The 22,208-nt window shown below is 40.0% G+C and overlaps 1 protein-coding gene across 5 annotated transcripts in view; it reads right to left on the bottom strand.

Moving 5' to 3' along the window:
• MED12L (mediator complex subunit 12L) overlaps positions 1-22,208 on the bottom strand; it is a 777,103-nt gene that overhangs the window by 137,204 nt on the left and 617,691 nt on the right. For all 5 annotated transcript variants that reach the window (XR_012243786.1, XM_073625995.1, XM_073625994.1 and 2 more), the window contains exons 36-37: positions 18,517-18,678; positions 1,566-1,934 (exon numbers count right to left, since the gene is read on the bottom strand). Coding sequence is in view for 4 of the 5 variants with exons in the window: in XM_073625995.1 (XP_073482096.1) it covers positions 1,566-1,934; positions 18,517-18,678 (531 nt within the window). In the remaining variant the exon portion in view is untranslated. The remainder of the gene's footprint in view (positions 1-1,565; positions 1,935-18,516; positions 18,679-22,208) is intronic.

Genomic DNA, 22,208 nt, shown 5'->3' with positions numbered 1-22,208 from the left:
TCAGACCACTTATGACCACTCTCACTTAGCAATTAGATAAACAATAGCAAACGTAGCTCACAAGCATTTGATTTTTTTTTTGTGAGAGCAAACGGCTGATTAATGGACCTATCATATATGCTAATTTTTAGAAAATAGTTCCCATGCATAATTTATTATAAAAGTAGTAGGGATCATGCAGTCTCTGCTTCCTATTTAGTTATGCTGCTTAATGCGGAACCTTAACGGAACAGAACACCTATAAAGTTCCGCTCATCCCTCCCCTATTATAGTGAGCTTTTTTTTGGGGGGGGTGCAGGTACCTATTTCCAAAAGGTACCTGCTCCCACTTCCACTCTGCTCACCCAGGAGTGAACATTTGGGCCCCTCCCTCCCCTCCCACAACCGGTGGGACTATTCTAAAAGCACAGCATGTCTTGTCCATATGCAGTGGGGAGCCAGCTGTGAAACACCAGAAAGTTAAAACTGGCTTCCAACGTCCATGATGGCCTGAGAACAGCGCTGGATCTCTGGTCTTGTAAGTGTCTGTTTAATTAAAAGTCAATAATTCAAACAAAAAAAAACAAACAATATTTGCAGCTGCTGACTTTAAATTTTTTCAGAAACAAACAAAGTTCGTCAAAGTTTTGCCATTTGATGCTTTTCTCACTGACAAAAAGGAAAAAGTAGTAAGAAGAGATAGCCCAGGCACAGCAAACCTCACCTGATCCAAGTGGTTAGCAGGTAAAAGCAGCCTCAGCTCGATTCATCTAGGCCAGGTCCCCAACATCTTTTGTCATGCCTCTGGGGCTTAATCATGCACCCGAGGTTCTCCATGATTAAGCCCCAGGGTGGGGCAAAACAAGTTGGGGATATGACCTGGATGAATCAAGCTGAGGCTGCTTTTACCTGCTAATCACTTGGACCAGGTAAGGTTTGCAGCTCCTGGGCTATCTTAGCTCACTTCTTTTTCCTTTCTGTCAGTGAGGAAAGCTTCAGATGGCAAAACTTTGAGGACCTTTGTTTCTGAAATAATTAAAAGTCAGCAGCTGCAAATATTGTAGTTGCTGACTTTTAATTAAACAGACACTTACAAGCCCAGATATCCAGCGCTGTTCTCTCTTCCTATTTCTGCAGAGTGCTCTGGGTCTGGACAGACCTCTCCTCAGCCTGCACCCTCACTAGTCAGCATGGAACTCATCGGACCTTGATAGTCTGAGTGGGGACCTTTAAGCATTCATTGTGGGCCAGAAGGGGAAAAGAGACATTTGTTCATGGGAAATTTTATTGTCAAGGTGGGTTTTCTTATAGTAATAACTTTAACACATTACATTTTGTGTACTGGTCTCTGTGGCCTTACACCTGGCACAGGCTGCTTAGTTACCCAGTGAAATCAAATGGAAAGCAGCTGTCTCTAGAATGGCTGCCACCCTGATGAACTTCTCTTCAAAGGACATGAAAACAGCATTTAATTACCGTAAGTAAACAGTGACAAAAATAACTCAAATAGCTGTGGCCGGCACTCTAGAACTTGCAAGAGTTCTGCAGGCAATTAGATGCACACAAGGAATTAAACAGTAACATACGTCTGTTCTTGGGTTGGTCTTGGTTTTCCGCTTTCTGCTTTTGGACTTTTTTTCTTCATCAGTTACCAATTTGCCAGGATCAGATAAATCTGTTGTTTTTCCTTCTGGGTCTGCATACACCGAAGTGCTGGGTTCATCTTCTTCTTCCTCCTCTTCTGGGGGAAGTGGCAAGGGCTCCAAGTAATAACTAGGAGGTTTGGGTTTTGGATGTGTGTGGTTGAGAAGAAGGTGATGTTGTTCCTCATATTTAATTACTTTTCTGTCCACACGAACAGTGCCAAACCAGGCCCATGAGAGAGGAGCTGGGTTCTTGTGACCTTCAAATAGGTCCCAAGGAGACACCTTTTGTTTGGTTGAAACCTGAAGACCCTGCAGAACGATACAAGCATGGCATGCTATAAAATGCTTTAACAAATATGTCATAACTTACGTATCCACTAAAATATATTGTATTTTTTTTACATAGGAATATCAAAAGGTACCTCAGTCAGTCTTGCTATTAGGCTTTGTAAAATCTTGGCACAGCAACACTAGAAATGGGATGGGTTGATAACTAAGCTAATTAAACTTTATTGCTTTGCATAGTACTGTCAGCTTATTACAGGGCTGTATTACTTAACCAAAGTGGCCTGGCTGTGCTGTTTGACAGAAGTGACTGGGTCAGAAGGCTGGCTGCAAAGAATTGCAAATGCTCTGGCAGGTAAAATAGATCTGTATTTAACCCAGATTCCAGCTTTATACCTCAGGAGATAGTGGAGTGATCCATTTTATTGGTTGAGTAGATAAAAACTGAAAGTTTTTTGAGACAACTCAGGTCTGTGTTTCAGACACGTTGTTGTAGCACACCATTGTGTATTTATTCTTATGAAGACCTGAAGTGTTTTGACAGCTTGAACACATTTTAAATTTTTCTACCAATAAAATGTATTATTTAAAGTGTATGTATAGCCAAAACCTTTTCTTTTAGTTTTGTATAAAGCAGGGAAGAGTTAAAACTCCTGCCATGTTATTATTTTGCTGTCTGCGTACCACTAGGAAAATTTCAATAACAAAGAAATAAAGTTAGAGGAAATCTCCCAAAAGTGAAGGGAATTTCCCTCTTAGACATTTGTCCCAGGAAGAAAATGATTTCTATTCAACTCTTGTTCTGAGGACAATTTCCCCATTTTGGATTTCCCTTAAGATTCCTTCTTGGTGGTAATGGTGAGCATTACAATGAGAGGGGTACATTTCCCCAATGGGGACACAGAAAGTTATACAAACTTGATAGATGGTTTAACCCATCCCCAGTCTACCATAAACCAACATATTTACATAGTTACAGTATATGGTTGGTAAGACTGAATAAAGACACAGATCCATCCAGTTCAACATATATTTCTTTATGTGTATACACATCAGTATTGATTCCCATATCCCGGTCTATTGTGTTCACCGAGAAACTTGTCTAAAAGTCTTTTTGAAGTTAACTAGCTTGTACCTTAACCGTGGAAGGGAGTTCCACATTTTTACTGTTGTGACAGTAAGGACCCCTTGTGTGATATAAGAATAAATCTCCTATAGCCCAACTTTATGTTGTGGCCGCATGTCTCTTCAGAGTTCCTAGATTGAAGAGTTTATGTCCTATGCTGTGTCACCATTGATAGATTTGTATAATGCTAGTATTAAATGCCTTTTATTCAACAAGAAAATGCTTAAATTCTGTAATCTTCCCTCATAAATTAGGTCCTCTACCCCCCTTAATAATAGCGTTGCCCTTCTCTGGAATCTTCTTGTATGGTCTACAAGGACCCCCAGATCTTATTCTTTCCTGATTTCCCCCAGAGGAGCACCTCCTAATTAGTATCTTCTGTATATGATTTTGGGGCCCAAGCGGATACGTTTACAATTTTCAATATTGAATCTCATCTGCCATGTAGGCACTCACCACTAAATTTTTTTCAAGGTCTTCTTGTAGCGGTTCTACAAGGGGTCTTCAAAAAGTTTCTGCATTTTAATATTTTCGATGGAAGCGGTGAGGGCAGCAGGAGTAGTAATTGTTATGAATGACATTTCTATCGTGACCATGTCTATATAATATATCCACATAGCATCTGTCTTTACCTAGATAAATAAGTACTCATAGGATCTACAATAATATATTAAGTAATATATTAATCCATATACCATAATTTTATGTGGCATGATGATTAAAATTATACTGGTTGTATTGTACATTGTACCGGTTACCAGAGTTCCTAAATATTATATATATATTCATCAGCACCACTATACAAATATATATACACCATACATATTATGAAAATAGAACATATCATTTAACAGATATTTCAGAACAGGTATTTCTGCCCTCAGACATGCCTAGTGGTTGGAAGTGATATTACCTAAATCCACTAACCACTTGCCGACTGGCTCAAACCAATATACGTCAGCAAAATGGCACGGGTGCGCAAAACAACGTATGGGTATGTTGTCTCCTTCAAAAGCTGCCGAAGGTGTGCGCACCAGTGACATGGCGGGGGACACGATGCGCGTGGCCGCAAATGCCGCCAGCCACCCGCAATCACGGGCACGAGAGCCGGAACGGGGATTTGTCTGTTTACACCTGTTCTGTCAGAAGAGAAGAGACAGATTGTTTGTTCCTAGTAAGTAGGAACAGCGATATGTCTCCTCCCCCAGTCAGTCACATCCCCATACAATAAGAAACACTAACTAGGGAACACATTTAACCCCTTGATCGCCACCTAGTGTTAAACCCTTCCCTACCAGTGACATTTACACAGTAATCAGTGCATTTTTATAGCACTGATCACTGTATAAATGTCAGTGGTCCCAAAAATGTGTCAAAGGTCTCTGATCTGTCTGAACTTTTGCACAAACCAATAAATATACGCTTATTGCAAATGTTTTAACAAAAATATGTAGAAGAATATATATTGGCCTAAACCGATGAAGACATTTGTTTTTTAAAAACATTTTTGGGGATATTTATTATAGCAAAAAGTAAAAAATATTGTTTTTTTTTCCAAAATTGTTGCTCTTTTTATGTTTATAGAGCAAAAAATAAAAACCGCAGAGGTGATCACATACCACCAAAAGAAAGCTCTATTTGTGTGGAAAAAAGAACGCAAATTTAGTTTGGGTACAGCATTGCATGACCGCGCAATTACCAGTTAAAGCGACGCAGTGCCAAATTGTAAAAAATGCTCTGGTCAGGAAGGGGGTAAAATCTTCCGTGGCTAAGTGGTTAATCAATAGATTTTTTTCAACCAAATGAAAAAAAATCATACCTTTTGGGTTGGGCTTAGTATACATTTTATGAGCCTATCGTCTGAAATGGTTTTTAGGATCAGGATAGATTCCATGGAAGGACACCCAATCAGACACGCAGACACACACACTCCATTCATATCTCTGCATTCATGAAGATTCCTTGACACCTTATGCTTAAGAAAGTAAGTTATTCCTGTTTAAGCAGTAGCCATCTTGGAAAGGGTAATTATGTCATAATGATGTTACCTGATATTCATTTGTGTTCTCTTAAATATTGATTTATTGAGTATTCTACAGTTGGATAAATATTTCTCTTGAATCAGTAACCGACTTGTAGATTTTTATCTAAGCTTCAATTTTCAATTTTTCATGGTATAGTTTCCATCCTATTCACATAACAAACATCTAATTTTATTTCATGTTGTTAACCACTTACTTATCTGCAGTATCGTAACAGTTAAAATTATGAAATACAGACATTCTGTCTAGTTGTCATTTTACAAGATTATTGATTCTACAGGGTAGTTTATCATTTCTGCGTCATTTAAAGAGCATAACACTCCCATTAGTGGGTGTTTCAATTGATATTCAAAATTTTATGTAGCACGATCAGTATTTTTAGTTTCATGTAACGTTTGTTTTTGTCAATATATATATACATCTATATTTATACAGGGCTTTTTTCAGCGGGAATGCGGGGGGAATGCAGTTCCGGCACCTCCAGCACTGAATGTATGTAATAGCATGGGGTGTGGGGTGTGCTGGAGGGTCTATTGATGTTGGCTGCTGGGGGATCTATTGTCACTGGTGGGGATCTGATTTTGTGTGAGGGTCTATTGTTGCTGATGGGGAATCTATTGTTGCTGGGGGGTCTTATGCTGCTGGAAGGGGTCTACTGTTGAGGGAGAGGTCTATTTTTACTGGCTGCTGGAGGATCTATTGATGCTGGCTGCTGGGAGATCTGTTGTTGCTGCTGGGGGGTCTAATGTTGCTTGGGTGGATATTTTGTTACTGGGCGTGATATTTTGTAGTGGGTAGTCCATTGTTGCTGGAGGAGTCTATTGTTGTGTGGGGATCTATTGCTGGGATACTATTGTTGCTGATTGCAGGGGATCTATTTTACTGCTTTTCTTTTTTATCATCAACCTGTTTCATACAAATGATTTAGCACCACAAAACGATAATTGGTTCTATATTCTCTGAAAGGGGCAGTACTGGTAGGTGGGTAGGGGATGGAATAAAGGGACGGTGGTCAGAGGTGGGTAGGGGGCAGAGACAAGGGGTGACTCAGACAGGGGGAGTTCCTGCACCTATTCTCCGAGAAAAAAAGCCCTGTATATATATATATATATATATATATATATATATATATATATACACATACAGTCAGGTCCATAAATATTGGGACACTGACACAATTCTAATCTTTTTGGCTCTATACACCACCACAATGGATTTGAAATGAAATGAACAAGATGTGCTTTAACTGCAGACTGTCAGCTTTAGTTTGAGGGTATTTACATCCAAATCAGGTGAACGGTGTAGGAATTACAACAGTTTTTATATGTGCCTGCCACTTTTTAAGGGACCAAAAGTAATGGGACAATTGGCTGCTCAGCTGCTACATGGCCAGGTGTGTGTTATTTCCTCATTATCCCATTTACAAGGAGCAGATAAAAGGTCCAGAGTTCATTTCAAGTGTGCTGTTTGCATTTGGAATCTGTTGCTGTCAACTCTCAATATGAGATCAAAAGAGCTGTCATTATCAGTTAAGCAAGCCATCATTAGGCTGAAAAACAAAACAAACCCATAAGAGAGATAGCAAAAACATTAGGTGTGGCCAAATCAACTGTTTGGAACATCCTTAAAATGAAAGAACGCACCGGTGAGCTCAGCAACACCAAAAGACCCGGAAGACCACAGAAAACAACTGTGGTGAATGACCGAAGAATTCTTTCCCTGGTGAAGAAAACACCATTCACAATAGTTGGTCACATCAAGAACTCTCTCCAGGAGGTAGGTGTATGTGTGTCAAAGTCAACAATCAAGAGAAGACTTCACCAGAGTGAATACAGAGGGTTCACCACAAGATGTAAACCATTGGTGAGCCTCAAAAACAGGAAGGCCATATTAGAGTTTGCCAAACAACATCTAAAAAAGCCTTCACAGTTCTGAAACAACATCCTATAGACAGATGAGACCAAGATCAACTTGTACCAGAGTGATGGAAAGAGAAGAGTATGGAGAAGGAAAGGAACTGCTCATGATCCAATGCATACCACCTCATCAGTAAAGCATTGTGGTAGTAGTGTCATGGCGTGGGCATGTATGGCTGCCAATGGAACTGGTTCTCCTGTATTTATTGATAATGTGACTGCTGACAAAATCAGCAGGATGAATTCTGGAGTGTTTCGGGCAATATTATCTGCTCATATTCAGCAAAATGCTTCAGAACTCATTGGATGGCGCTTCACAGTACAGATGGACAATGACCCAAAGCATACTGCGAAAACAACAAAACAATTTTTTAAGGGAAAGAAGTGGATTGTTATGCAATGGCCAAGTCAATCACCTGACCTGAATCCGATTGAGCATGCATTTCACTTGCTGAAGACTAAACTGAAGGGAAAATGCCCCAAGAACAAGCAGGAACTAAAGACAGTTGCAGTAGAGGCCTGGCAGAGCATCACCAGGGATGAAACCCAGCGTCTGGTGATGTCTATGCGTTCCAGACTTCAGGCTGTAATTGACTGCAAAGGATTTGCAACCAAGTATTAAAAAGTGAAGGTTTGATGGATGATTGTTAATCTGTCCCATTACTTTTGGTCCATTAAAAAGTGGGAGGCACATATACAAACTGTTGTAATTCCTACATCGTTCATCTGATTTGGATGTAAATACCCTCAAATTAAAGCTGAAAGTCTGCAGTTAAAGCACATCTTGTTCATTTCATTTCAAATCCTTTGTGGTGGTGTATAGAGACAAAAAGATTAGAATTGCGTCAATGTCCCAATATTTATGGACCTGACTGTATATATATATATATATATATATATATATATATATATATATATATATATATATAACTATTTTGTGTGAATACATATCTGGTGAATAAATCTCCTTTTTTTTATTCTGTGTTCATATTGATTGATCCTGTATCTTTAAAATATTATCGTTTAAAAATGATTCATTCGGGGGCAGGAGGCGGAGCCCAGCGGAGCAGACATGCATTGTTAGAGCTCCACACCGCTGAGGAGAGAAGAGAAGGACAAAGCGGAGCCTGCAGGCTCAAAAGGTATCCATTTGAACCTTTTTGCCCCAGGGAACAAACTGTGAAAGTTTGGGCAGGAAATATGGTACTGGGAGGAAACCGTGGCAGAAATAAAAATCACCTCACAAAGAGCTCACAGGCACTCACTGCAGCTGAAGCAGCTCCAGTCACCTCACAAGATACAGCATCAGTGCGCTCTCACAGACAGAAAATGTCACAGCAAGACTCTCCATTTGAGTCAGATACAGAACAAATCCTCTCACAAACTTCTCCACAAGCCTCCTCAGTATCCCCAGTAATATTATTACAATTTGAAAAGATGCTTCATAAGGCTTTAAAACAAACCTCAGACCAAATAACAAAAAGCCTAACCAAAGAAATAAGAGAGCTGGGAAACCGCACCGCAGCCTTAGAAATAAAAATGGATGAAATTAAAATTACAACCCAAGAAAATATAACAGAATTGGAACAATTAAAAAAAGAGAATTTAATACTTCAAACTAAGCTCGAAGATTACGAAAATAGAGCCAGACGTTCAAACTTGCGCATAAGGGGAATACCTGAAACTGTGACAGACCTGCAATCTACTATTACTGCTCTATTACAAGAACTAAAGCCAGATATCCCTATTGAACGTTTAGAACTGGACAGAGTACACAGAGCCCTCACAGCCAAAAAGAAAGATGGACCCCCACGTGATATAATCACAAAATTTCATTATTACAGAACGAAAGAACAAATACTAATTGCTGCAAGAGAAAAAAAGGAACTTAATTTTCAAGGACACAAGTATCAAATTTTTGCTGACCTATCCCAACTTACTATTACTAAAAGACGATCCATGAAACCCCAACTAATGGAACTGCAACGCCACAACATTATGTATCAATGGGGCTTCCCCTTTTCAGTCAGATTTAACTACCAAGGTACAATTTACAGAAGCAGATCAGCAGATGAACTACAACAAACCCTTTTAAAATTAAATCTGACAGAACCCACAAGCAGCAACACTCCCACACGCAGAAGAATGGCGTCATCTTCACCTTCAGGCAGCACCCAGAAAATTTCAGAACAAAATGGGAATCATCATTCTCACAAAAGAGGCCGTTATGCCACATCATCCATGGACCAAGAAGATTCAATGGACTGACATCCTAATTCCTGATATCTCTTCATTTATTATACTAAGAGATGGTTCTCTATAAAAAACCTGTATTTATAACTGAATGTAACTGCATTCTGATAGTCACACACTGTGTGGGATCATCTTACATTCCAGTTATATTTCTTATTACTTCTGATTCATATAGCCTTAGAATATATAAGTGAAATAAGGAAATTCTTGTTCAGTTATATATTATCAGGTAATAACAATAGATTTATTACTTTTTAGGACAAATATGTTCAATAATCCAGAAGTAATGGAAGCTTTTTCTTTCTTTTCTTAAAACAAATATATTATTACCTAACTAGTTCCTAGAATTATGTTTTTGTTTATTCTAATCTGAAGCAATACAACCTCAATTTTATGAGTTAACATATCTAAACAGTTACATATGAATAAAATATGTAATTGTTTACTCTAAAAGGGTTAAAATCCCAAAATAATTCAAACTATCTTCATCAATACCAAAGTTATTAACAGTACCTTTCTAACTGAATTATTTAGCCTAGGGCAAGACTAACCATATACAACCACCCTGGAATAAATAATTTCAACAAAAACTATATTCTGCACTCCAATTAATGAAACATCATTTTGATGTCTTTTGACATAGCACTTCTCTCCTGTAAGTGGAAGATCCGTGTACCCCCATTAGCCCTCCTCATTCTCCCAACCATATTATGTGGGAGTGTGACGAAGGCACTTATTCCCCTGAGAGAGATATTTATTCTCTTTCACGGGTAAATTGTGATTACTTGCAAAAAATAATTTATACAATGTATCATCTAATCTCGTATGTTTTTTGTTTACTCTTTACTCCAGAATTCACTGGTTTCTTTTCTATCTATTCATCTCTTCAGTCCACACAGGTTGATCTGCGCAGTCAGCTCTGCATAACAAAAAGTAAGCCAAAACTATTTGATCTATTGCCATGGCACCACTGAATATACTTTCCCTGAATGTTCAGGGAATAAATGTCCCTCAAAAAAGGACCAAAGCCTTCCGTACTTTCCATAACAAGAAGGCTCCCATAGTATGCCTCCAAGAAACACACTTCACCAAAGATTCTACTCCAAAATATATTTCTCCTTTTTATCAACAAATTTACACGGCTTCTGCCTGTACCAAGCAAAGGGGAACTCTAATTGCATTTCACCGATCCACACCATTCACCTTATCATCAGAAATTAAAGACCCAGAAGGTAGATACCTGATACTCATGGGTTATATAATGGATACAGCAATCACGGTGATTTCCTACTACGCTCCTAACAAACAACCTACACCATTCCTCTCACATATATTACAAGTGATTAATACACACAAAATAGGAACAGTAATAATGTGTGGGGATTCGAACCAGGTCCTCCTCCCATTTCTAGATAAATCACCTTTTACACCATCCAAAATAACCTCTAGATTACCTTTTTCTCAACTTCTTTCCAAATACAATCTGGTAGATTCATGGAGAGAAAGTAACCCAATGAAAAAGAAATTCACTTATTTCTCGCACCCTCATCAAACCTTCACCAGAATAGATCATATTTTTCTAACAATAGGAATGATACCAGAAATTATTGCATCAGATATAATTCCGATTCCGTGGTCTGACCATAATGCAGTATACACTACTATAGCCTCAGCCATACCAAAAGCGCATGACCCAACGTGGTACTTACCGGACATAATGCTCAAACACCCGCTACATCAGATGGCCATTGAACAAGCTTTAAAGGAATACATATCAATTAATAATACAACAGACATCTCCCCATTAACACTGTGGGAAGCTCATAAGCCTGTCTTGCGTGGTACAATACAAAGACAAATGGCACTATTTAAACAGGAACGCAAAAATCTAGCAAAAAAACTAGAACTCAATTTTAATGCAGCCTACATATCATTTCAAGATAATCCATCTCAGAGTACAAAATCTCATCTGGAAAAATCTAGATTGGAATACGATCTATTTCTCACTGAGTCAGTTGATAAATCCCTCAAACGCTCCAAACACAATTTCTACATGAATACAAACAAACCAGGTACATATTTGGCTCGGGCATTAAATTCAACTAACAAATCTTTCAAACCAATATGTTTGAAATTATCAAAAAATGTTTACACTTGTAATCCAGTTAAAATAGTCCATAAATTTCACTCACATCTCGCAACTTTATACAAGACAAACAATGAATTTAATCCTACAGAGGCTGAATCCTTCTTCTCAAAAATAACCTTACCTGAGTTATCTCAGAATCAAAAAAGCAGTTTGGATGAGCCTATAACTATAGATGAAGTTGCTAACGCCATAAAAGACCTAAAACTTAACAAAAGACCAGGCCCAGACGGCTACTCGGCTTTATACTATAAAACATTCTCAGAAATACTCTCTCCCATTCTCACTGAAACTTTTAACAAACTTCTAGATGGACATTCTTTTCGGCAAGAAACACTAATGGCAATTGTTTGTATGATCCCAAAACCCCTTTCTGATGATACTTCCTGTGTGAATTATCGGCCTATCTCTCTGTTAAACCTCGATATTAAATTATTAGCAAAAATAATAGCAAAACGCCTCAATAGCATTATAGGAAAATTAATACATAGAGATCAAGTAGGCTTCATACCAAATAGACAGGCAGGCGATAATATACGCAGGGCAGTGTTATTGGCACATATTGCTAAAAAACGGAAAATCCCTTTATGTTTTCTATCTCTCGATATTAAGAGGGCATTTGACACAGTATCCTGGCAATATATGCAATATTCATTACAAAAATGGGGTTTTGGACCCCACTTTTTAACATGGATCAAAGCATTATATAATAAACCCAAAGCCTATATAAAATATGCTGGATACAAATCTGAAGCCTTTAATATCGAAAGAGGTACCCGACAGGGTTGCCCATTATCTCCCTTATTATTTGCCCTTATACTCGAACCCATGGCCCAATACATCAGAACAAACCAAACTATAACTGGCATTGAAGTAGGAGGTATTACACACAAATTATGTATATTTGCAGACGATATATTACTTTTTCTATCATCACCACAGGTCTCTGGTCCTAACTTAATACCAGCTCTTGATGGATTTGCAGCCCTATCCGGCCTTATGATTAATCCTAAGAAATGCCTAGTGCTTAATATTTCACTCACAAACATGGAATTGATCCCGGCTAGGGCTGCACTCCCATTCACATGGGCAGAAAAATCAATCCCATATCTTGGAATTCATTTAACAGCATCTCATTCTGACTTATTCTCAACCAATTATCCTCCTGTATTAGATCACAAATCTAATAAAACAATGGTCGCAACTTCCTTTATCCTGGATAGGGAAGATTAATGCAATCAAAATGACTATTCTACCCAAATTGCTTTATCTATTCAGAGTCCTCCCTATTCCAATTCCTTCCTATTTTTTGAGAATAGTACAAAAAAGAGCAACTTCGTTTATATGGGGCTCTTCTAAACCACGTATACCTATACACACACTACATCTTCCCAAAAATAAAGGAGGCCTGGGATACCCTAATTTTACTAACTACTACAGAGCAGCACATTTGGCCAGTCTGTCCAAATACCATGCAAAACAGGAAATCCCATTATGGGTATTTATAGAGGCTTCAGAAAATGACCCTCTATTAATATCAAATTTATTATGGCTTGATCCTAAAGACCGCTTTAAAATTCATAATCCCATAACTAAACACTTCTTATCTCTCTGGGATAAACTAAAAACCAAATATCAGTTACAATCTCCACACAATCCTCTCCTTTCTTTTATCAGAAATCCAGCCTTTTATCCGGCATGGATCTACCCAAATTCTTTTAAAGCTTGGACAACATCAGGCATTCAGACACTAAATGACTTCATAGCATCTAAATCATTCCTTTCATTCCCATCGCTTAGAGAAAAATATGATCTACCAAACTCTGAGATATTTAGATATCTCCAAATCAAAAATTTCTATACACCATTCCTAAAGGGGGATACACCATTATCCCAATTATCCATTTTTGAATCAATCTGTACAAAAGATCCATTTGCTAAAGATACAATTTCATCACTTTATAATCAATTATATGGAGTAGCAAATCTTAATAGACCCTCTTACGTTCAGAGGTGGGAGGAGGACCTGGGACAAACTTTAGAAGACACGGACTGGTCTAACATATGGCTCACATCTAAGTCATCTTCACCCAACATCTTAGCACTGGAGACAAATTATAAAGTCCTAACTCGCTGGTACCTTGTACCCGCTAGAGTGGCAAAATATTCACCTAATACCTCAGCTCTTTGTTTTCGAGGATGCCCAGAAATAGGCACATATTTACACATATGGTGGACGTGTCCAGTAATCCAAACCTTCTGGAAGGAAGTCTTCGTGATTGCATCTAAAATATTTAAAAAAATAATACAACCAGATCCATATTTAACTTTACTTAATCTAAAACCGGAATGGTTAACACTCTCTCAATTCAAACTTATGATCCAACTAATAATGGCTGCAAAACAAACAGTGGCCAAGGCATGGAAATCTCCTACATTGGTACTAGCAGAAACCATTCACAGAATGAATAATACAATGTCCCATGCTAAGATGGTAGCCATCGATCAAAATCAAATTCCAAAATTTGAAAAACTTTGGCATCCTTGGATAAAACAACAGTTCCTGTCAAACTTCAATGACTCTGTCCTGTTGCCATGGTAACAGATTAAATGACTTACAGAGACACCCATTCTAAGGCTTCAAAGAGAACTAAAAAGAATAATAAACTGACGAGCGGGACAACCTTGTGGACCATATCTCTACCTTTCAACCCTTTTTCTTCTTTCTCTTTCCTTTTCTCCACCTTACGATTAAAGCTCATTATCAGAATTTATTTGACCTATATACACTCTACTTGTAAACAATATGTATAGTAGGTATAAATCATTTAAATACCTACAAAAGTAACTAAGGAAATGATATATATCTTTAATTTAGGTTTACGTGAACCCAATGTTTAATATTTGAAATTTCATGATATTTACCTATATAAACCCTACTGTAAAACAATGAGCTTACTTTATAGATCCCTGTAAACTTACTTTATGTATCTTTATAACATTGTATACTCAATAAACTTCTTTTGACAAGGAAAAATTATTCATTCATAAATACCGTGCAGGAAAATTATCCTCATAAGCACGACAACATGCTGTACATACAAGCATCAGAGGGCTGCGGTCTAAACTTAAAATGCAGGTGTGCCCAGGCAATGGGCAATAAATAATGTGTGCATTCTTAAAGCAGGATTCCGGCCAGCTAAAAAAAATTTTTAAAGTCAGCAGCTTCAAACACTGTAGCTGCTGACTTTAAATAAGTAGACTTACCTGTCCTGGGTGCCCGCGATGTCGGCCGCCCGAGGCTGACCCGTCCCTCGGCTCTCGGGTCCCGGCACCGCCATCCTAGGTAAGAGAAACAGGCAGTGGAGCCTTGTGGCTTCACTGCCAGTTTCCTACTGCACACGCGCGAGCGGCGCAGCGATCTTTGAATGGCCCTGTGGTTTTCTGGGAACACACACAGTTTCCAGAAGGCAACGGGGCCACTCAGCTAGGAGCAGAAGACGCCGCGGAATAGGAACAGGCAGATTAGGAAGACTGCCTAGCAACAAGGGTTCAGGTAAGTTTAACATTTTTTTTTTCAAATGTTTTTTTTTTTAATTTCTTTAGGATTTTTGGTGAAATTTTCTTATTTTTTTCAGGGTGGCCCTCCACTTTAAAAGCTGTAAAAGATTTTTACAGTGGGACCTTAATGATCTCTCTAGCTGCTTGAATTATGAAATTATTCATTCTCAATATTCCCAAAAAACACAAAAGGGTTGAATTACTAAGGGCAAATAACCTGTTCACTTTGCAAGGGAATTTGCCCCAGAGTTTAGTGACTTCACCTTATTCACTAAGCTCCATGGTAAATTTCCTTGCAAAGTGGACAGTTTATTTGCCACCATTAAATCAACCCCCAAAGACTCTAAAGTTGGGTGTCATGCTCAAAGATCCTCAAAGAACACAAAGAATTGAGCTGAGTTTCAGTCTGTCTCTAAGAGCTTAGAAACACTTCTGTGTAAGCAGGTCCTTGTGGGGTGTCATTGAATGTATTTCTGTTGTTGTGTTATTCGCACTGTGCAGCTATGTAGTTAGTTCAGGCTGTGAAGGAGTTAATTGTGTCTAGACTCTTTCTGGCTTTCTGGGTCCTGCCGCCTGTTGTAAGCCACATAAATACAAAGGGAGGGCTCAGAGCAGCTCTCTTTCTCTTCCAAATGGGATTTCAGAGGAAGGACTGCTGCAACATATAGCCCTGCTGCACCGCATGACCCTCTCCTGGATCACTCCGCTGGGATTCTCCCTGGACTAAAAACGTACCATCACTAGACTTTTGCTGAATGGACTTTGCTTCTCTGGAATGTATGGGCCTGGGCAGCCTGCATTAGATAGTTGAGGCTGGACTCATGTACAGTGTGCTGTTGATCTGTGCTGCTGAATGCTCAGCAAAGTTTCATTAACGGTTTCATGCCTGGTCTGAAGTTACTCTAAAGGAGGGCATGGTGGTACATTGGAAGAACGGGGCCTGCATCATATCGGAAGAACAGGGCCTGTAAAACACACACGGATACAAGAGTAAGGCCACCACAAAGAGTTAAATCAGCAGGAGAGTCAGAGGGCGAGAATAGTTGCCACGGGTAACCATGGCCTGGTGGGAATGAACAGCAGCCAGATAGCGAGGAGCGGTACTAGGCCTGGGTGACAGGTCCTCCGGTAGCAAGGGGGTCGGTATTCTGGTTCCCTCCCTAGCGGTCAGTTCCCCCAAAAGTAACTGGGTCTAAATGGAGATCCCATTTATCCAGCCCCATTGTATGGTAGAATGAGGCGTTACTTATGTGTATGCATGAGGTCTGTGCTAGTGCACTGTAGGACCCCATTCTGTCACTAGGAGTGAGGTGGCAGAGTTATGCTGGACTGGTGGTGAGGTGGCAGAGTTATGCTGGAGTGGTGGAGAGTAGGGATGAGCTTTGAGTTCGACTCGAACATCGGCTGTTCGCCAGTTCGCCGAACAGCGAACAATTTGGGGTGTTCGCAGCAAATTCGAAAGCCGCGGAACACCCTTTAAAAGTCTATGGGAACCCTTCGGGTTTCTTCCTCCATCTTCTTCTTCCTCTGCTTCTTCCTCTGATCCTCTGCTTCTTGCTCCGGTGTTCTCATCCAGCATCTTCCTCCACGGCGTTTTCTTCCCCGTTTTGTTCTTGGGCCGCTCTGCATCCATGGGAGGTTCCCGCTGTGTGACGCTTCTCTTCTTCTGACACTTCTTATATAATGGAGGGCGGGGCCACCCAGTGACCCCGCCCCCTCTAACGCACGGGGACTTGACGGGGACTTCCCTATGGCTTTCCCTGTGACGTCAGAGGGGGCAGGGTCACCCGGTTACGTAATGGGTATAGTCGCGAGTAGTTTTAAATTACTTTTTTTCCTTTGAAATGTCATTTTGCTGTCAGACTGTTCTAAACATGGGAAACATGTGCCCCTTTGCAGGCATACTATAGACACCCCCCAGGTACGAAATTTAAAGGAATATTACACTTTTATTGTTTCACTTTAAGCTTTATTAAAATCACTGCTCCCGAAAAAACGGCAACGGCAACTTTTTTTTGCATTGATAGATGTCCCCTGGGGCAGGACCCAGGTCCCCAAACACTTTTTATGACAATACCATGCATATAAGCCAAAAAAAAAAAAAATGACGTGGGGTCCCCCCAAAAATCCATACCAGACTCTTATCCGAGCACGCAACCTGGCAGGCCGCAGGAAAAGAGGGGGGGACGAGAGAGCGCCCCCACTCCTGAACCGTACCAGGCCACATGCCCTCAACATTGGGAGGGTGCTTTGAGGTAGCCCCCTAAAGCACCTTGTCCCCATGTTGATGAGGACAAGGGCCTCATCCACACAACCCTTGGCCGGTGGTTGTGGGGGTCTGCGGGTGGGGGGCTTATCGGAATCTGGAAGCCCCCTTTAACAAGGGGACCCCCAGATCCCACCCCCCTGTGTGAAATGGTAATGGGGTACAAAAGTAACCCTGCCATTTCACCAAAAAAATGTCAAAAAAGTTAAAAATGACAAGAGACAGTTTTTGACAATTCCTTTATTTAAAGTCTTCTTCTTTCCATCGCGAGTAGTTTTAAATAACTTTTATTCCTTTAGAAATGTCATTTTGCTGTCAGACTGGTCTAAACACAGGAAAAATGCGCCACTTTACAGGCATACTGTCCCCTGGGGCAGGACCCAGGTCTCCAAACACTTTTTATGACCATAACTTGCATATAAGCCTTTAAAATTAGCACTTTTGATTATTCATGAGTCCCATAGACTTTAATGGTGTTCGCGCGTTCGAACAAATTTTTTGCCTGTTAGCATGTTCTGGTGAAAACCGAACAGGGGGGGTGTTCAGCTCATCCCTAGTGGAGAGGACAAATACTCAGCGATGCCCCTCCTAAATGCAATATTCATCGAGCAAAGGTGTGTGGTGACATAGGACAGAATCTTTTACAGAGGGACTCTATTCATTGCACAACTGCAGACAGTGTACAGCTCATCTCTAAGCTGGGGTTCCGCCTTAAGGATGACTTTCATATAACGCAGTCCTGTCTGCATACACGAGAGGATGGATACTTCTCATGTGCAGGAGGCCACGCCCACATGCAGCGTGTTTACATTAGAGGGCTGGCAAGTTAGTGCAACAGAAAGTAATAGGAAAAGAGTTAGGCTTTCTGTGTCTCTGTTGTGAATTTTGAAGATGTATTTCCCCACAATGACTTTAGCTACAGAAGTGAACGAGAGCTTGTATGGAAGTAATTCTACTGTATGTTCAGAACATGTAAATACTTTAGTATGCAAAGTCTGGGTACAGGTTAATTTCTAGCAGTGTGGATGACCTCAAAATTTTGTACAACAGCCTATAGGTGGTAAAACAACACAGGGACACAGTCCTGGTACTGCAAATTAATATGTAGTGGGGTGTGCGGGTCTCTTTTTCTTGACCCGATGACTGAATCTGTGGCCCTGTGCATGATCTAACATGCCATAGGCAAGAACATGCTGTACAGCATGGTATACACACAAAAAAGCCTGTCCTGGATTTATGTAAGTTACCACAGAAAAAGACAAATAATTATACAAAACTAGTCAATATTTAGTTTACCTGTTTCTTATCAATAGAGTCAAACCCTGCAATTTTGTTTCCTTTTGTGTCAATTAGAGATCCCATGGGCTCACAAGTAATAACATCACAAGTCTGTTTTGGCAATGGCAGAAGCTGGCGGACTTTATCAATACTCTCTGATCGCTTATCACCTAGTTCTTTCTAGGAAAAAAAGAAAAGCGACAAAAGAACAAATGAACACAAAGTTTCATTTATCAACCAACACATATATACACTATATCCTGGAAATAGAACTTCCAATCATAGTTTGACAGTCAAATACCAAAACCACTTCTAATATTAAAGCCTGTTCAAACTGTTAAAAATAACTCTTTATTAATGGTAAGCAATAAATAGAATAGCTGTTGTATATAGATATTGTTTAAAGTGAGATCATCATGGAGGATAAAACGTTGGCCCATTAGGGATGAGCTTCAAGTTCGGGTTGACCTTGAGTTTAACACAAGCAATTTACTGCTTGCTAAACGGGCATAATAAAATGCCTAATTTTAACCAGTTTGTCCACCTGAACCTCCAACTTCTGCAGCTGGAAGTCATTAATTTAGTGGTCGTGTCAATTTCCAGTCAGGGCCAACTACCCACCCATGTCACTGGTTGCTAGGCCACTTGCACCATAACAACCAGTGGTGCTGTGAAGCCCTGGTTGCCGCATTTTAGCAAGCGAAGGTGCTGTGTGAGCTGTAAGCATCATTGGTTGCTAGGATGTTGGCAGCCACATAACATCCTTGGTTGCTAGGATCCAACCAACTATCCCAATGCCAGCCAGCTTGTTTCAAATTTTAAACAAGCCAGTGGGCATCCCTGGTGGAATAACTAAATATGGTCATGAGAGCTCCATATTCCAGATTCTGATAAGTCTACCCACATGAATTCTTACATCCATTGGGCCTGGAATGTGGAGATGGGTTTCCATCAACATGGGGACATGGTGCCCAACTGTTATGGGTCCCCCTGACAAGAAACCCTTCCCTATTTTGACATCACATGGTCCTGTATGGTTCAGGAGAGGGGTAGGGGAGAGTCTATGGCTCCTTTCATTTGATAAGGGTCTGGTGTGGATTTTGGGATAAGGGTCTGGTAGGGATTTTGAGGATGAAAACCTTGCTTTCAGTTTTTTGTGGGTTTTTTTTCCGGGGTTTCCCCATAAAATCCATGCTAGACCCTCATTAAGAATAAGGGTCTGGTATGGATTTTGAGGGAAACCACACACAGTTTATGTATTCTTTTTAATTAATACCAGTCCCTCATTAAGGAAAACAGTCTGTTATGGATGTTGAGGGAAATCCCCATCGCTTTGTTTACAAACAGAGCAAAGCCGCCCAGAAATGTGATTTAGGCCCCTTGCAGATTGGGCGGACTCCGCCAAGCAGATCCTCCTGCTCAGCAAGGGATCTGATCCCACTGAGCAGGCAGATGACAGGTCCGTGTCCGCTCTGCATAGCACGCTCTTCTCTATGGGGTAGTCAGATGGAAACGGACTGCTTGTCTGTTTCCATCTGACTGTCATCTGAATTGATCCACCAGATGGATGGGGGATCCCCATCCTTCTGTTTTTAGCAGGCTGGATCATATCAGATGCCGGCAGGTGTCAGCGGACACATGTCCCCTGACAACTGCCGCTGCATAGAGAGCTATGTATGATCTGATCGGGTCCACTTGAAAAACCCACATTCTGACCCGATCAGTGTGAAAAGGGCCTTAGAAACAAATGTTTTTTTTTTCTTTTTAAATGTCACTTTTAGGTTAGTACATCTTACAGATGCGCCACTTCACTTGCATGTTAAATTCATACCACAAACGCCACAATTCCTATATATTTCCTAAATGGAAAGAGGAGCTAAATACAGCAGGGAAAATAAGTATTGGACACGTCACCATTTTTATAGGTAAATATATTTCTAAAGGTGCTATTGACATGAAATTTTCACCACATATCGGTAACAACCCATGCAATCCATACATACAAAGAAACCAAAACAAGTATGTTCAGAAATTAAGTTATGTGTAATAAAATGGAATAACACAGGGAAAAAGTACTGAACAGGCTAACTGAAATGTATTTCATACTTTGCACAAAATCCTTTGTTGGTAAAGGTAGCTTCAAGACGCCTCCTGTGTGGAAAAACTAGTCACATGTATCGCTCAGGTATGATTTTGGCCCATTCTTCCACGCAGTCCTCAAATCTTGAAGGTTCTGTGGGCCTCTCCTTTGAACTCTGATCTTTAGTTCTTTGCATAGATTTTCTATTGGATTCAAGTCAGGTCATTGGCTGGGCCATTCTAGCTGCTTTATTTTCTTTCTTTGAAACCAATTGTGAGTTTCCTTGGCTTTGTGTTTGGGATCATTGTCTTGCTGAAATGTGCACCCTTCATCATCTTGGTAGATGGCAGCAGATTTTTATCAAGAATGGTATGGTACATTTTTCCATTCATCCTTCCTTCAATGATATGAAGTTTGCCAGTACCCTATGCTGAAAAACAGCCCCACACCATGATGTTCCCACCTCCAAACTTCACTGTTGGTATGGTGATTTTGGGGTGATGTGCAATGCCATTTGACCCCCAAACATGGTGTGTATTATGGCATCCAAAGAGTTTAATTTTGGTCCCATCTGACCAGAGTTTATTCTCCCAGTATTTCACAGACATGTCTAAATGTTGTGCAGCAAACTTTAAACGAGCTTCAACATGCTTTTTCTTCAGCAATTGAGTCTTGTGTGGTGAGCGTGCATACAGGCCATGCCGGTTGAGTGCATTACTTAGTGGTTTTTTTTAAAACAATTGTACCTGCTAATTCCAGGTCTTCGTGAAGCTCTCAAGTGGTCACAAGTGGTCCTTGGCTCTTGGACAACTCTTCTGACACCTCTTTTCACTCCTCTGTCAAAAATCTTGCAAAGGGCACCTAATCGTGGCTGGATTATGGTGAAATTATGTTCTTCCCACTTCCGGATTATGGCCGGAACAGTGCTCATTGGAACAATCAGAAGTTTAGACATCCTTCTGTAACCAAAACCATCAGTATGTTGTGCAACAATAAGGTTGCGAAAGTCTTGAGAGAGCTCTTTGCTTTTACCCATCATGAGATGTTTCTTGTGTGACACCTTGGTAATGAGACATCTTTTTATAGGCCATCAGTTGAGACTGAACCAGCTGATACTAATTTGAACTGACAAGGGGAAGGATTTCTTTCTAGTTTCTGATAGATTTCAGCTGGTGTCTTGGCTTTCCAGGCCTTTTCCTTGTGTTATTTCATTTTATTACACATAACTTTATTTCTGAACTTATTTGTTTTGGTTTCTTTGTATTTTATGGATTGCATGGGTTGTTACCGACATGTGGTTTAATGTCAATAGCACCTTAAAAATATAGAAATATATAAATATATTTACCTAGAAAAATGGTGATGTGTTCAATACTTACTCGCTGTACCTCCCCTAATGAATGAGACTGGGGCAAGGTAATGACATTTACCCATAAGACCTCCAATTCGTCCGAGGCGCAGTAGTGTAATTATAACATTTTCTTAAAGTGGTATTGATGTCTTAGGGTATTACATAAAATAGATTAATCTATTCCAAAAACATGTTAGAGATGCTTACCAGCCCTGAGTACAATGACCCAAAACTGGGGAACATACGTTGATCATTCTCTTCTTGGACAACATCTTGTAG

This window comes from Aquarana catesbeiana, linkage group LG04 (genome assembly GCF_042186555.1).
Source record: "Aquarana catesbeiana isolate 2022-GZ linkage group LG04, ASM4218655v1, whole genome shotgun sequence".
NCBI classification, from domain to species: Eukaryota; Metazoa; Chordata; class Amphibia; order Anura; family Ranidae; genus Aquarana; species Aquarana catesbeiana.
This window is presented reverse-complemented; position numbering and strand designations above follow the sequence as displayed.